Here is a 17,977-nt window from a genome sequence, read left to right on the forward strand (position 1 = left end):
TCCACGGCGGTAGAGGCGGATGAGTGTACTCGGGAGGGAGAGAGGTCGAGGGGGTGTAGAGGTGATAACGCTGGATGTCAACAGCAGTGTGGACGAGCCAGTGTTGAGAGGGGGAGCGAAAGGTAATGGGGACAGGCCGGCGCAGGAGGGTGTTAAGATGTGAGTTCAGTGAGCGCGACAGGGGAGTCGGTTGCTCACTGCGAATAAGTTTAACACTAAGGATGACATTGAGAGCAGTAATTTGATCGTAGACAGGAAGCAGGATTAGTTCACGCCTCATGACTTCCATTCTGGTGGTCATATGGCAGCCGAGGATGAGTCTCATTGCTCTGTTTTGGATTTTCTTTATGCTTTGTTTCTCGCGCTGGGAGGCAACTGCAAGGACAGCAGAGGCATAATCTATGATAGCTCTGACGATAGCAATGTACATGAGACGTAGGACCCTGACAGAGGCTCCTTTGAGGCCGTGGGTGAGGTATTGGAGGGGCCTCGTTCGTTGGCGGCACTGGGAGATGACGTGGGCGGCGACAGTGGAGGTAGTGGCGCTGGTAGTGGCTCGCACGGGTAGACCAAGGTACCTGTAGGTGCGTACTTGATCGATGTCTTGTCCTTGCAGAGTCAGTGGTGTCTGACGCCGGAAGCGTGAGATGAACTTGGTTTTAGTGTGTGAGATAACTAACCCGAGTGTTTGACAGGTCCGGGCGAACGTGGAGAGTATAGGTTGTTCATGTTGCACTGCAGTAATTTGGAGGAGAATATCATCAGCGTAGCTTATGATGTGACCGTCTAGGGCGCGCTCAGCAAAGATGTCGTTGAGGCGGCAGATGGAGTTCATGAGAACATTAAGGAGTGTAGGGCTGAGTACACCTCCCTGAGGCGTACCAAAATCAAGGTCCCTGATTATAGAGTAGTGGCCCTGAAAATGGACACGGGTTTGTCGATGGGAGAGGTAGTCAGCAATCCACGTGAGGAGTTTGCCCTTCACATCAATGTGCGTGAGGCCTTCAAGGATCACTTCACTGTTGGCATTATCAAAAGCACCCTTGAAGTCGACGAAGAGGGAGGTTTTGACTGAGGTGTTCGCCATGTAGTGAGCGATGCAGTGAGCAGTAGTCTTCCCAGGGCGGAACCCATAGAGGTCAGAGTGCAGGTGGGCTTCAATTTTCCAGTGGAGGCGGTGGCATATCATGCACTCCATCATCTTTGAGAAGCAGGAGATGAGGGAGATTGGACGATATTCGTCTTGACTGCCTGGTTTAGGGACTGGGATGGTGGTGGCAGTCTTCCACAAGTGGGGCAGCTGTCCAGTATCAAAAGAGAGGTTAAATAGACAGAGGAGGGGGTTACCAGGGATGGCAATAAGGGCATTTAGCACTTCATATGTGACGCCGTCATCGCCAGGGGCGGTGGACCGACCGCCCTTAACAGCAATTAGTAGTTCACACTGTGTGAAAGGCACGTCAGTGTCTGCAGGTAGGTCTTGGTACTCGGAGATGCGCTGTCGGCGTTGTGGTTGCAGTGCGAGGGTGAGGTCTCGTACAGCTGGTGGTAGCGCGTCGATGGAGGCGGCCTCCTGCCACGTCTGGGAGAGCGCCTCAGCTCGGGCAGCTGGTCTGAGGTGGAGCGCAGGTCTGTCGTTGGTGCCCCGGGCACGGTTAATGGTGTGCCATATATCACCTATAGATGTAGACTGGTCAATAGAAGCAAAATCAAACCACTGCTTCTCTCGTGCGAGAGTGATGGCAGATTGGAGCTCTTTATTTGTGCGCATCGGGAAGCGTAGAGCGTCAGGGGAGCTGGGAGATTTCTTCCACTGGTCGACTGCTAGTCGGTGCCATACTCGGATAGACTTAACATGAGGGTCGCGGTTAACATTCTACTAACTCCTGGGCTGGCGGTTAGGGCGGCGGTGTTCTGGGTCAGGGCGGAGGAGGTCAGTGCATTGTTTGGACAGATCAAGGTAGAATTGGTCTGCGGTGGTGGCAGTGTAACCCTGAAACCCTGAAACCATTCAGCAATGGTAGTGATGAAGGCAGGTATGTTGGCAGGGGGTAGGCTGAGCCTAGGGCACTTGGGTGGGGCAGGTATTCTCACGTACTGGAGGGTAGTGTGGATAGGGAAATGGTCACTGTGAGGGGAATGGAGGATGCGGGTGGAGTGTGGGCGGTGAGGGTCAGAGTAGAGAGCGATAGTTAAGTTTCCCTCCCCCGATGTGGGTGGTGATGGAGGGCAGAGGAGACGTACAGGGTCATCAGTGGTTTGTAGGTAGGAGAGCCAGGAGTTACCCAGGGAGTTTGAGTGGGACCCCTGGCAGCCGAGACTGGGGTGTCGGGCATTGAGGTCCCCCACAAGGAGGGTGGGGGTGCAGGTGATATGGTGTGGTAGGACAAGTACAGTAGGGGTGGAGGGAGGCACATAGACATTGACAGTATTGAGGGACATACCTTTTAGTGTGATTGTGATGGCGTGTGCGTCGGTGGTGTCGTCATCAAGGGGGACGTCGAGAGGTTGGTAGGGGCCATCCTTCTTGATGTAGATCCGTAGTCCACGTGCATGTCCTCGTGGTGGTCCATCGACGCGAAGAACAGGGGTGGATAGGCTCTCAACACATGTGTAGCCACTGAGCACATAGGTACCAGCAGCACACCGCGTTTCTTGGAGGCACAGAACGTCGACATCTTCAGTGTAGGCTTAGGTTTTGAGGGCACCAAACTTGTTTTGCAAGCCGTTTATGTTCCAGGTGAGTACCTGCAGTCCTGTAGCGTAGCTATCCAATGTGGTGTATTAGACTGGTTACAGGCGGGCCAGTTGGGTACATGTGTACCCCTGACGTGGACGGATGGGCCTTAGGTGCCGGCATGTCAGTGGGGTACGGGTAGCCAGGGGTGGTGTCCTCAGGTCCAATAGGTAGCCCTGGTGGAGACAGCACAGGCACAGGAGCGGGCACGGCTTGCAGTAGGTGGACAGGTTGAGGCACCATGTGTCGTGAAGATGAGGCAGGACTTGGCTCGGGGGCAGCAGTACACACAGGCCGTGAGTTTGGGGGGCTCACAGGGGGATTACCAGCTTGTGTCAAACCAGAAGAGGGGAGTGACTGGGTGGCAGCAGAGGGCAAGAGTTGGTTGTGTAGGTCGGAGATGGCGGTACAGAGTGTAACGAAGATTTTCTCATCATGACTGGTAAATTCTTGGAAGAGGGACATGATCTGCGTCATATCACTGGAGGGGGGTTGTGGGGGGGAGCACCGGTGGGAGCACGAGACCTGACAGCATCAGAGTAGAGACGGGGAGGAAGCTCAGTAGTGGTTGAGTTAGGGAACGGTAGGTGATGTTGTGGTGCAGCCTGGCGAAGCCAGGCAGGGGCAGGTGTCGTTGAGGGAGGCGGCCCGGTAAACTCGGGAGGGGGGGGGGGCGTTGTGGTAGACACGGCCTTCGGGGAGGCTTTTCCCCTGGGACAGATGGGCGATTGGAGCATTGCCGTGAGTCAGCATTGTGCCCCAGTTACAGCACCTGGGATCAACTGCATAGCCCACACCACCCCTATTAAGGTGGTCTTTGACTTTCTGGGCACAAGCGGCGGAGTTGTGGTTACATGAACAGAAGCGACATCTGGGACGATCACGTCGGCAGTAGGCAGTGAAGGTTGTGACCCCAATGAGAACAGTTTACACAAAAAGCAGGCCCAGGATGATAGGGTTCTGCATAAAGTGGAGGGAGGATTGGGTGGGCCTCCACAGTGGTTGGGTATTCCCTTCCCTTCCACTTGACAATGACAGTAGCTTGTGGGGTGTTCCCCCTGTAATGTCGACGTATACTGAGTATCAGGGTGTGACCGTTGCCCTCTAAAAATAAAAACATGGTCCTACAATGCTGTACAAAGTCTTAGTGTTGTGTATTTATCTAGGAAACACCCTTGTAAATTTTTTTGGAGATCGGTGCATGTTTGAGCTAGCACCATCGGCTTTACAAAATAACAAGGAATATTATTATCTAATGAACAAATTTAGTGGAATTTCTTTTATTAGACTTATAAGATATACTAACACCAAGCAAATGATCGATCATATCAATCTTAATACCCCTAAAACAATATTATAAATTAGTACGAAATACAATAATCCCAATAATTGCATTTCTAGGTTCAAGACCCATTTCTCTCAACTGGCGTACAATGAAGAAAAGAAATACTACTACCCCGCAATGCCTGGAGTGTTTGAGGAGCGCCAGCAGAAGATGGCTGACTTCTTCCGTGAATCTCTAGCCCAACCATTTACAACGTGGCGACTACAAGGAGCTAGTAGAGCTTTGTCTGCTGCTTGTAACTAAAGGATCCGAGCCAGTGAACTTCACGATGGTCTACCCCGCGCACTTCACAAAGCAAGGTGGATGGCTAAACTGCTCTATACCCTCAAGATTGTTCTTTTGTCAGGCCAGATCAAAAAGCAGTTTCCCAAAGCCGAGGTTGTGACTAAAAGTCAAATCAGCAAGTTAGAAAGGTTTGCTGTGTTCACAGTCACTGTTTATGTCCCATGGTGAATTGTTTGCCCCGTTCCAGCAAGTGCGCCACTGAATGACTTGAATTTGGTCGAAACCTTGGCTGAATTTGCCTCATATGACGCCACAATAGTTGACAAAGCACGTGTGGCACTCAGTAGACACACTTGGTACCTAACTGAGGAGTTGGCCCCACTGGCTTTGTTCTCGTCCCAAGTACAAGAAAGGACAAAAGAGGAGATGAGGAAGGCCCTTCTTTGCCATGAAGGCACTGAAGTTACTAAGAGAGTGGGGCTCAATCATGGGGGCTATGGAAAGCCATATCTTCCCCCTGTCCCAGAAAGTGGCACTGCCCTGGTGGACCTAATTGGGCCTGACTCAAGCCGGTTCTTCACCATTTTAGGCATGCCCTATCAGTTTCTCCACAGTCCAGCCAGTGAATGGGCGGATCTTGACGACTTCCTGAACATGAAACGGGTTGTGGACAAGCTTCAGGTCAATAATGAGGCTGCAGAGCGTGGTGTAAAACTTTGCCATGACTTTCTTAATGTTGCCAGGGATGAGGAGCTCTTTCAAGAAGTCCTTCAAGTAGTTGAAAATGACAGACTCCGCGTTCCTAATCAGCACAAACGATCATCTGTTTCCGAACAGAAATCATGGTTTCTTGCTCTAGAGAAATAATACCTTGTGAATATATGATAAAACCCCTTAATGTACCATGAGAGAATAAGAATGATTAACTTTTTTGTGTTAGTGATAACAGCTATTAATTAAGACAGGCAAATGATTTGTGTTAATATCCCTTATGATGGTTGTGTAAACTCATATATAAGCGCGTATGCCGTATAAGCAAAATCGCTATTTTTCAAATTGCTGGTGCTCGCTCAAATATGCACGAATTTTCAAAAAATTGCACGTGGGTATTTTTTATGTCAATATGCAGCACCAAAATTTTGAACAGCATTGTAGAGCAAAGTTGGGGCAACTGTCACACCCTACTGAGTATTATAGAATTAAAGTCACGAGCATCTTGGATGTCAGCATATAGGGGGAATCGTTTCACTAGGATGTGGCAGCATTCATCAGCGTCTACTGGGGGGGGGGAAGCACCAGGACAACCCCGTCAAACCCATCAGTACTAAGTGATTCATAGACCTCAAGGGTCTGACACTTGATAGAGTTCCGGTTCTTGCCTTGTCGGAATTGAATGTTGGGACCGTGTTGTCTGCAGTACTTCATCATCCAATTAAACTGTTCCTCGGTGGTTTTCAGTGAGTCCTTGGGGAAGTGCAGATTTAGCTTACTTGGCTGTTTGGCAGAGGGCAGGGTGATAGGGTCCGTGACATTGGTGTTTCCACTTCAGCTAGTGTTTCCCATAGAAACATTGCCGTCACTGTCATAATCGCTGGGGACTGACTCTTGAAGGGTGTTGGATTCAGTATGACCAGGCGAGTTGGCGATGGCATCAATGAGAGAGGGGACACCTCTTCTGGGGCGTTTACGTCGACCCCTCATGTTGGCAAAACTTGCCGGCTGAGGGGAGTCGGTTCTGAGGAGGGGACCTTCGTGGGACGATCGGGAAGTCGAGAGCACTGTAGCGTTTGCTTGTAGGAGACCTCGCACTAAGGATGGAGGTTAGAAGGGAAACTCACAGTGGTGTTTTCTATATACTGTATATTATTGTATGTACAAATGCAGTGCTAGGGAGTTGCTGTGTGGTGAGGAGCTTGTTGAGAGGAGGTCTTGTCTATTTGAGAGCGTTGAGTATAATCCTCTTCACGGCGAGGCTGGGGGTATTTATACAAGTCTGCTGGAAGGGAGTGGCGCTGCTCAATTGCTGAGGTGAAAGGCGGGAACTGGCCAATCACCTCGCAGTCAGAAAGCGAGGCTTGGGAAGAAAAACTCGCCGAGGGGTCGGCTGGTCAGCGACAAAACGGCAGTTGGCAATTGTAGAGGAGAGTATCCACTACAGGTAAGGTTAGGTTAGTTTTGGCAATATATATATCCCTCCCTTCTGTTGAGACATAAAGCAGCATATCTCCCTCCCTCCTGGTGAGACATAAAGCAGCATATCTCCCTCCCTCCTGGTGAGACATAAAGCAGCATATCTCCCTCCCTCCTGGTGAGACATAAATCAGTATATCTCCCTCCCTTCTGTTGAGACATAAAGCAGCATATCTCCCTCCCTCCTGGTGAGACATAAAGCAGCATATCTCCCTCCCTTCTGTTGAGACATAAAGCAGCATATCTCCCTCCCTCCTGGTGAGACATAAAGCAGCATATCTCCCACCCTCCTGGTGAGACATAAAGCGGCATATCTCCCTCCCTCCTGGTGAGACATAAATCAGTATATCTCCCACCCTCCTGGTGAGACATAAAGCAGAATATCTCCCTCCCTCCTGGTGTGAGACATAAATCAGTATATCTCCTCCCTCCTGGTGACATAAAGCAGCATATCTCCCTCCCCAGACATAAAAGCAGTATCTCCCTCCCTCCTAGTGAGACATAAAGCAGTATATTCCCTCTTCCTGGTGAGACGTAAATCAGTATATCTCCCTCCTCCTGGTGAGACATAAAGCAGCATATCTCCCTCCCTCCTGGTGAGACATAAAGCAGTATATCCCTTCCTCCCTCGTGAGACATAAATCGCATATCTCCCTCCCTCCTGGTGAGACATAAATCAGTATATCTCCCTCCTGGTGAGACATAAAGCAGTATATCTCCCACCCTCCTAGTGAGACATAAAGCAGTATATCTCCCTCTTCCTGGTGAGACGTAAATCAGTATATCTCCCTCCTCCTGGTGAGACATAAAAGCAGCATATCTCCCTCCCTCCTGGTGAGACATAGCAGTATATATCCCTTCCTCCTCGTGAGACATAAAGCAGAACACTCCCTCCCTCCTGGTGAGACATAAAGCAGTATATATCCCTTCCTCCTGGTGAGACATAAAAGAATATCTCCTCCCTCCTGGTGAGACATAAATCAGTATATCTCCCTCCCTCCCAGACACATAAAGCTAGCATATCTCCCTCCCTCCTGGTGAGACATAAAGCAGTATATCTCCCTCCCTCCTAGTGAGACATAAAAGCAGTATATCTCCCTTTCCTGGTGAGACGTAAATCAGTATATCTCCTCCCTCCTGGTGAGACATAAAGCAGCATATCTCCTCCCTCCTGGTGAGACATAAAAGCAGTATATATCCCTTCCTCCTCGTGAGACATAAATCAGTATATCTCCTCCCTCCTGGTGAGACATAAATCAGTATATCTCCCTCCCCCAGACACATAAAAGCAGCATATCTCTCCCTCCTGGTGAGACATAAAGCATATATCTCTCCCTCCCAGTGAGACACACATAAAGCAGTATATCTCCCTCCCTCCTGGTGAGACATAAAGCTATATCTCCTCCTTCCTAGAGACATAAAGCAGTATATCTCCTCCTCCTAGTGAGACATAAAGCAGTATATCAGCATAAAGCAGTATATCTCCCCTCCCTCCTAGTGAGACATAAAAGCAGTATATCTCCCTCCCTCCTGGTGAGACATAAAAGCAGTATATCAGTGAGATTATATATCTCCCTCCCTCCTGTGAGACACATAAAAGCAGTATAGCCCTCCCTCCTAGTGGTGAGACATAAATCAGTATATCTCCCACCCTCCCTGGTGAGCAAAAGCAGTATATCTCCCCTCCCTCCTGGTGACACATAAAGCAGTATATCTCTCTCCTTCCTGGTGAGACATAAAGCAGCATATAGACATAAAGCAGTATATCTCCCTCCCTCCTGGTGACACATAAAGCAGTATATCTCCCTCCCTCCTGGTGACACATAAAGCAGTATATCTCCCTCCCTCCTGGTGAGACCTGATTAGTATTCCCTAACCACCCCATCTCCCTTCCTGGTGAAACAAGACATGTGCAATTAATCCCAATATTAAGACATTATAGAGATAAACTAACAACATACCCTTCCCTTAACTAACTCCTAACTGCTGCTAAGTGACTGTAACTAGTTAAGGTAGAGCCTGAATGAGGTTTTGTGTCTTAAGTAACTCCTTTAGGTACTGTTCATTCTGGCATATTTTCATATAAACGATATTTATTATACGAATCTTTGTTATTCCGAAATTCAGATGGAAAAAATCGTTCGCTCCTTGATATGACCAATAATAAAAGGCAACTTGGCAGAACTGTAGGGAAAAATGTTGGGATGAAAATAATGTATATGTTGTGCAAAAAAATTCTCCACTGATATACGATCCACTGTAGCTGTTAGATCTATGTATTTAATATGTAGTATTTTATGCATTATGAACAAATGAAGGTGTTGGTGTGATCAAGGGAAACTTATGACGTTTTGTTGATAAGGAAAAGGTAAGTTGATAATTAATTTGGTTATGAGAAAGAAATTGCACTTGTAAATAATAATAGAAGTTGGTAAAGAGGTTGAATTTTACATCAGCTGAGGTAACCTAACCTAACCTAACATTATCTTACCTAAACCTAACTTAATCTAACATAAACTTAACTTAATCTAAATGTAACCGAACTAAATCATCGCCTAACTCTATCTAATATTCTGCTATCTACCCTACCCTACCCTACCCTACCCTACCCTACCCAACCCTACCCTACCCAAACCTGTGCAAAATATAACCAAAGCTGACTTAACCAATCACACCCCAACCACACCACATCTGCCCTAACCAAACCTAGCCTAACCAATCACACCCTAACCTAACCTAACCTAACCTAACCTAACCTAACCAATCGCACCCTAACCTAACCAATCACACCCTAATCTAACCAAACATTTTCGCCCTAACCTAACTTAACTAGTCAAATCCTAACTTCATCTAACCTCACGTAACCTAAGCATTTTTTTTTTTAATTTTAACTTTGCCACTTACAGCTGCTAGTTTACTGTGCACTCCATACTCATCCTGTGAGCGGTAGCGCAAAATAGGATTACAGAGTAGAGTTTACAAAGGGTCAGTATAACTAACCCCCGTGTCAGGACATTATGGCATTGAATGTTACAGAGTATCTCAAATAATTTTTTTGTTTAGTTCAGCTGCGTGATTGCAGGAGTGTGAGGCAATATGTCTGGCAACACACTTTTTCACATTTGCGTGAGAGGTATTCAAGCACATTGGGTGTTTGGTTCTATACATGGGTGCTGATATAGCTACTAAGTGCAAAAAAGTGGATACAATCATAATATGTCGGCTATCTTGTCATTAAAGATGAAGTGTTGTGCCATTTCACACACAGTGTGCTTGGACCTGTCCCCAAAAGGTTCTATCTTCACACAGTCGAGGGCGAGTGTGTGGCCATATGTCTGGCCACACACTTTACATTTAGTCTTGTTTACATCTGCTTGAGGAACATACTGCCAGAGGTACTTATATCCTAACCTCAGTCTAGCGGTTACTACATCTTGTAATCTAGTAATCTTGTTACTTGCTCCTTGCTCCATATATATGTTTTATTTGATACTTCTCATTATGGCAAACGATGGATCGACTAGTGCCTGTTTGCACTTGTCTGCTTGCGTCAAATTCATCAGTAAGTTCTTTCCTAATTATAGTTTTAGGGGATCTCCTTGACAGACCCAGAGTGTATTCAACAGTGTCTTTGTTAGACGCGGATGTTTGGCGAGGGCATCAACTCTGTCATGTTCTTTGAGGCCTATGTGAGAGGGGACCCACAACAGTAAGATCTTGACACCAATCACAATAACCTAACCGAACCTAACCAGTCACCTTAACCTCATCTAACCTCACCTAACCTAAGCAATCACACCCTAACCACACCAATCAAATCCTTACCTCACCAAACCTCACTTCACCTAACCTATCACACCTTAACCTAACCAAACCAATCACCCTAACTTCACCTTACTAACACTTTCAGACACCATAAAATTAACCATCTCCCTCTTCTCTCCCCACTAGGAACTGGCCTCGTCCAACCCCAATCAAAGAAACTGGAAGGGCATCATCATCGCCGTCCTGGTCATCTGCTTCGTCCTGGGCATGATAGTGACGTCGGTGTTGCTGCTGACCCCACCTGATGACGGTCCGAGGGTCAAAGGTCGGAGATTTGAGTTAGACGATATACTGGGTGACAGCTTCAAGATCCACACCTTCAACGGCAGCTGGATCTCTGGTGAGTGTTCCTGTTGGTGTTTTGAGGAGAGAGAGAGAGAGAGAGAGAGACAGACTGGCAAAACACACCTTAATCTCAACACACTTCACAAAATGGCATTAAAATTACAGCAATAAATAATATCACTCTGAACCCTCCTCTACTGCCTACCCCGAGCACCTCCTTCGGTATAGCGGCTCATCGCACTCCGTCAGCAGGTGGCTCGGGTCTTCTCGTGTCAACTTGTACTGTGTTGCTTGCAGTGTTGTAGTAAAGAATCTCTCAAGCTTTTATTCTATAAGAGCCACGGGTTTATAGACTGTTGTAGTGGTAGAGTTATTATTATTATTATTATTATTATTATTATTGTTATTGGTATTGTTATTGTTGTTATTGTTATTGTTATTATTGTTATTGTTATTATTGTTATTATTATTATTTCACTTCTCCAGTAATCCCCCCGCGGTCTGATCCCATCATGACCTCTGTATCACTCACTTCACTTTCCTCCAAAACTGTGGCCTCATAGTTATTGAGCGGTGGTGGCCAGATGTGTGGTGGTGATGGTGGTGGTCGTGGCCAGGTATGTGGTGGTGGTCGTGGCCAGATGTGTGGTGGTGTGATATTGGAGCCATGGTGGTGTGGTAGTGGTGTAATAATGGTAGTGTGGTGGTGGCAGTAGTGGTAGTAGTAGTAGTAGTGGTGGTACTAGTGGCAGTAGTAGTAGTAGTGGTGGTGGTGGTGGTGGTAGTAGTGGTGAAGGTAGTAGTAGTGGTGGTGGTGGTGGTAGTAGTGATGGTAGTAGTGGTAATGGTAATAGCGGTGGCAGCAGTAGTGATGGTAGTAGTGGTGGTGGTGGTGGTGGTGGTGGTAGTGGTGCTGGTGATAATGGCTACTCAGCACCGCCTCTCATGAAACTCCTGATAAAGAAAACGTTGCCAGTTTTACGACATTGATAAGGCCCTGACCCTCCAACAACTCCTGCATATTGACCCGAAAAAGTAAAAAAAAAATTATTCTCCATTTATATACACTGGTATATTTAGACCTGTTAGTGTGTGTGTGTGTGTGTGTGTGTGTGTGTGTGTGTGTGTGTGTGTGTGTGTGTGTGTGTGTGTGTGTGTTCGCAACGTTTGATATCTCTGGTCAAAAACTTTTCCTGACAGTCTGGCTCAGAAAGAGAGAGACCGTTTATATATATATATATTATTTTCCTTTTTTTCATTTTTCTTTCTTTTCTTGTGAATCTTCTCAAAGCTACGTAAAACATTCTCAAAGACGTTGATAAGAAATTTCTTGGACTAGCGGCGTATCCCTCCACAGCACAACACAATGAAAATGTTTTGCTGAAATGGTGGAATTTAGTGCGCCATTTCCCCTCGTAACGTGATCGACGAAACACAGATGAGGCTAAAGTGAATCTCCCTCGCCCTGGTAAGTGATCCCTCCCGCGGCATCTCTCTGCTGTATTAGCGAGACGTCCTACGAGGGAGGCTTTAATGGATTGGACTCTGAGTGTGTCGTAACTAATGGTCTGTCCTAACTTAACTTAACCTAACCTAACTTAATCTAATCTAAGTTAAACTGAGTTAGCCTAACTTAAATTACCCTAACCTAACCTAACGAAATTGACTATCCGCAGTAATGATTCTTACGATAATTTCTACCATATAGTTGACGTAAAATCACGTCAAATTCCCAAACTTATGCAACCACAACAAAAATGATAGCTTGCAAAACTGGCGTCGGGCCTAAGCTGAGACTCTATGGAGACTAGACACGTTTTTTCTCCAGCTAATAGGAATATTTAGATAGAACCTGTAGGTGTCATGACCTTTGGACCAGAACTCAAATTCGGATCGAAGTTGGGTTAGGTTAGGTTTGTTTAGGTTAGGTTTGATTAGGTTTCGTTAGGTTTGGTTAGATTTGGTTAGATTAGGTTTGGTTAGATTTGGTTAGATTAGGTTTGGTTTGGTTGGCTGTTTTGGTTTGTTGTGTTCAATTTGGTTGGATAAGGTTAGCCTAGACTAGGTTAAGTTAGGTTACGTTACATTTGATTAGGTTAGATGTGGTAAGGTTAAGTTAAGTTAGATTTGGTTAAGTGAGGTAAGGTTAGAGATGGTTGCGTTAGCTTAGGGGTTAGGTTAGGTTAGAAGAAGAAGCGTAAGTTGGTGTTAGGTTAGGTTAGGTTAGGTTAGGTTAGGTTAGGTTAGGTTAGGTTAGTTAGGTTAGAAGAAGTTAGAAGTAAAGAAGAAGTTAGGTTAAGTTAAGTTAGATTTGGTTAAGTGAGGTTAGGTTAGAGATGGTTGCGTTAGCTTAGATTTGATTTGGTTAAGTTACGTTGGTTAAATTTGAATAGACTAGGATAAATTAGGTCAAGTTATGCCATATTTGATTAGGTCAGCACACTACCTCCACTCATACGAAAGATGACCCAGTACTCAAGGGGTTACATTAATTAGGTATTACCGGGCTCATTCGGATTAAATTAGATTAGGTTTTGTTTATTAGTCCGAGTTCAAAAATTACCACCCTCAACGAATCCGAGTCTCGATCTGAATCCGGTTCCGAGACCTCAAACTAGAATCCTCTCCCCCGCACACACCATCCCTCCACCTCACCACCACCACTCCACCTCACCACCACCACCACTCCACCTCATCACCACCACCACTCCACCTCATCACCACCACCACTCCACCTCATCACCACCACTCCATCTCATCACCACTACTCCACCACCACTACTCCACCACCACCACCACCCATCTCATCACCCCTGGCTCACACCACCACCACTCCACTCCACCACCACCACCCATCTCATCACCACTACCCCACTCACCACCACCCACCTCACCACCACCACCCATCCACACCATTCATCTCACCACCACCACTCCACCACCACCACCACCCATTCTCATCACTACCTCACCCACCACCACTCCACCTCACCACCACCACCATCTCACCACTACTCATTCTCACCACCACCACTCCACCTCACCACCACCACTCCATTCTCATCACCACCACTCCACCACCACTCCACTCCCACCACCACCACTCCATCTCATCACTACTCCCTCTTTCACCACCACCACTCCACCTCACCACCACCACTCCATCTCACCACCACCACTCCATCTCATCACCACTATCCCACCTCACCACCACCACTCCATATCTCATCACCACTACTCCACCTCACCACCACCACCCACTCACCACCACCACTTCCACCTCACCACCACCACTCCACATTCTCACCACCACCACTCCACCTCATCACCACCACTCCACCTCATCACCACCACTCCACCACCACTCCACCTCACCACCACCACTCCATCTCATCACCCCTACTCCCCCTTCACCACCACACCATGCCCCTCCCCCAACCTCCTTTATCGGATTAGTGGTGAATCGACTCTTTTAACACCCAGACCCGATAACCGATATATTCACTCGTGATCTCCTTCAACCTGCCCTCGTCTCCAGCAACTCCCGATAACAATGTGGTCTCCTAGGTGTGTCTGGTCTTTTAAAGTCACGGTCTCCAAGCTGTCCTTATTGTTTCTAAAGTTTCTTAAAGCTATTGGCTTCATGGGCTCCTATCTGCCCTTAACGTCTCCAAGGCTCCTTTAGTGTCTCCAAGGACTCTTTTCACGTATCATACTAATATCTCCATACTAACTTAGACTATCGTTCTCCAGTGTCTCCAAGGCCGCCTATTTTTTTAACTGTTCTCCTAAGCCATCTAGAATTTAACATCATCCACAAGGCTTCACAATGAAAACCCCCTGGTGCTTGGATAGTGAAACCTCTGGTGCTAGGATAGTGAAACCTCTGGTGCTAGGATAGTGAAAGCTCTGGTGCTAGGATAGTGAAACCTCTGGTGCTAGGATAGTGAAACCTCTGGTGCTAGGATAGTGAAAGCTCTGGTGCTAGGATAGTGAAACCTCTGTTAGGATAATGAAACCTCTGGTGCTAGGATAGTGAAACCTCTGGTGCTAGGATAGTGAAACCTCTGTTAGGATAGTGAAACCTCTGGTGCTTGGATAGTGAAACCTCTGGTGCTAGGATAGTGAAACCCCTCTGTGCTAGGATAGTGAAACCTCTGGTGCTAGGATAATGAAACCTCTGGTGCTAGGATAGTGAAACCTCTGGTGCTGGGATAGTGAACCCTCTGGTGCTGGGATAGTGAACCCTCTGGTGCTAGGATAATGAAACCTCTGGTGCTAGGATAGTGAAACCTCTGGTGCTAGGATAATGAAACCTTTGGTGCTAGGATAATGAAACCTTTGGTGCTAGGATAGTGAAACCTCTGGTGCTAGGATAATGAAACCTCTGGTGCTAGGATAATGAAACCTCTGGTGCTGGGATGTGCTTCTATGTACTACAGTAGCTGAAACAAATATCTGTGCAGGTGGGGGTCGATATGCTCCGAAATTTGACGTGTGATTCGTGACAGACCTCATATACCAAAAATTATCGTCCATGGTCTCATGTTGTTTCCCACAAAGTATGCACAGATAGTTGTTTTAGCTACTGTACCTGTGTAGTTCCGTGCGTGTGTGGGCATATGTTTCCTGGCTCCCTTGTGTGTGTGAGTGTGTGTGTGTGTGTGTGTGTGTGTGTGTGTGTGTGTGTGTGTGTGTGTGTGTTGATGTACAGACTTAAGTGTATGTGATGTTTTTGGGTGTATGGTGGCGTGCATGTGATGTGCTTGTGTCCATGGTGGCGTGCATGTGATGTGCTTGTGTCCATGGTGGCGTGCATTTGATGTGCTTGTGTACATGGTGGCGTGCATGTGATGTGCTTTGTGTGCATGGTGGCGTGCATGTGATGTTCTTGTGTCCGTGGTGGCGTGCATGTGATGTGCTTGTGTCCATGTGGCGTGCATATGTGATTCTTGTGTCCATGGTGGCGTGGATGTGATGTGCTTGTGTCCATGGTGGCGTGCACGTGATGTGCTGCACATGGTGACATGCATGTGATGTGCTTGTGTCACTGTCGCATTGATGTGCTTGTGTCCATGGTGGCGTGCATGTGATGTATGTCCATGGTGCGTGTATGTGATGTGCTTGTACATGGTGGCGTGCATGTGATGTGCTTGTGTACATGGTGGCGTGCATGTGATGTGCTTGTGTACATGGTGGCGTGCATGTGATGTGCTTGTACATGGTGGCGCATGTGATGCTGTCCACGTGGCGTGCATATGATGTGCTTGTGTCCATGGTGGCGTGCATGTGATGTGCTTATGTCCATGGTGCGTGCATGTGATGTGCTTGTGTACATGATGGCGTGCGTGATGTGCTTGTGTACATGGTGGCGTGCATGTGATGTGCTTGTGTCCACTGTGGCGTGCATATGATGTGCTTGTGTCCATGGTGGCGTGCAGTGATGTGTATTGTGCATATTGTGTACATGATGGTGCATGTGATGTGCTTGTGTCCGTGGCGTGCATGTGATGTTCTTGTGTCCATGGTGGCGTGCATGTGATGTGCTTGTGTCCACTGTGGCGTGCATATGATGTGCTTGTGTCCATGGTGGCGTGCATGTGATGTGCTTATGTCAGGTGGTGCAGATGTGCTTGTGTACATGATGGCGTGTTGATGTGCTTGTGTTGGTGGCGTGGATGTGATGTGCTTGTGTCCATGGTGGCGTGCATGTGATGTGCTTGTGTACATGGTGACATGCATGTGATGTGCTTGTGTCCATGGTGGCGTGCATGTGATGTGCTTGTGTCCATGGTGGCGTGCATGTGATGTGTGTGTACATGGTGGCGTGCATGTGATGTGCTTGTGTACATGGTGGCGTGCATGTGATGTGCTTGTGTCCATGGTGGCGTGCATGTGATGTTCTTGTGTCCATGGTGGCGTGCATGTGATGTGCTTGTGTCCATGGTGGCTTGCATGTGATGTGTTTGTGTACAGTGGCGTGCATGTGATGTGCTTGTGTCAGTGGCGTGCATGTGATGTGTGTGTCCATGTGGCGTGCATGTGATGTGCTGTGTCCATGGTGGCGTGCATGTGATGTGCTGTCCATGGTGGCGTGCATTTGATCTTGTGCATGTGGCGTGCATGTGATGTGTGTCGACGTTGCGTGCATGTGATGTGCTTGTGTCATGGTGGCGTGCATGTGAGCTTGTGTACATGGTAGCGTGCATGTGATGTGCTTGTGTACATGGTGGCGTGCATGTGATGTGCTTGTGTCCATGGTGGCGTGCATGTGATGTTCTTGTGTCCATGGTGGCGTGCATGTGATGTGCTTGTGTCCATGGTGGCGTGCATGTGATGTGCTTGTGTCCATGTGGCGTGCATGTGATGTGTTTGTGTACATGGTGGCGTGCATGTGATGTGCTTGTGTCACAGTGGCGTGCATGTGATGTGCTTGTGTCCATGGTGGCGTGGATGTGATGTGCTTGTGTCCATGGTGGCGTGCATGTGATGTGCTTGTGTCCATGGTGGCGTGCATGTGATGTGCTTGTCCATGGTGGCGTGCATGTGATGTGCTTGTGTCCATGGTGGCGTGCATGTGATGTGCTTGTGTCCATGGTGGCGTGCATGTGATGTGCTTGTGTCCATGGTGGCGTGCATGTGATGTGCTTGTGTCCATGGTGGCGTGCATGTGATGTGCTTTGTCCATGGTGGCGTGCATGTGATGTGCTTGTGTCCATGGTGGCAGGATGTGCTTTGTCGGTGGCGTGCATGTGATGTGCTTGTGTCCATGGTGGCGTGCATGTGATGCTTGTGTCCATGGTGGCGTGGATGTCTGTGTCCATGGTGGCGTGTGTGTGTTCCATGGTGGCGTGCATGTGATGCTTGTGTCATGGTGCGTGCATGTGATGTGCTTGTGTCCATTGGCGTGCATGTGATGTGCTTGTGTCCATGGTGGCGTGCATGTGATGTGCTTGTGTCCATGGTGGCGTGCATGTGATGTGCTTGTGTCCATGGTGGCGTGCATGTGATGTTCTTGTGTCCATGGTGGCGTGCATGTGATGTGCTTGTGTACATGGTGGCGTGCATGTGATGTGCTTGTGTACATGGTGGCGTGCATGTGATGTGCTTGTGTCCATGGTGGCGTGCATGTGATGTGCTTGTGTACATGGTGGCGTGCATGTGATGTGCTTGTGTCCATGGTGGCGTGCATGTGATGTGCTTGTGTCCATGGTAGCGTGCATGTGATGTGCTTGTGTACATGGTAGCGTGCCTGAGGTTCGCCTGGCGAGTGGTGATCAGCCCCCTATCGCCTCTACTACTATTGATTATCAAAAGGCCAGTATCCATTTTTCATTACCGGTTGAGATCTTGTAATGCCACATACACCT

General features: G+C 47.8%; 1 protein-coding gene across 1 annotated transcript in view; it reads left to right on the top strand.

The window, feature by feature from the left end:
- Nucleotides 1-2,991: 2,991 nt before the first annotated feature.
- Nucleotides 2,992-17,977, top strand: part of LOC121869147 (dipeptidyl peptidase 4-like) — a gene marked incomplete in the record, with an annotated part of 203,566 nt that continues 188,580 nt past the window's right edge. The window contains 2 exon segments of the mRNA XM_042370335.1: nt 2,992-3,033; nt 10,449-10,662. Coding sequence (XP_042226269.1) covers nt 2,992-3,033; nt 10,449-10,662 — 256 coding nt within the window.

Source organism: Homarus americanus, unplaced genomic scaffold (assembly GCF_018991925.1).
Source record: "Homarus americanus isolate GMGI-L3 unplaced genomic scaffold, GMGI_Hamer_2.0 scaffold25467, whole genome shotgun sequence".
Lineage (NCBI taxonomy): Eukaryota > Metazoa > Arthropoda > Malacostraca > Decapoda > Nephropidae > Homarus > Homarus americanus.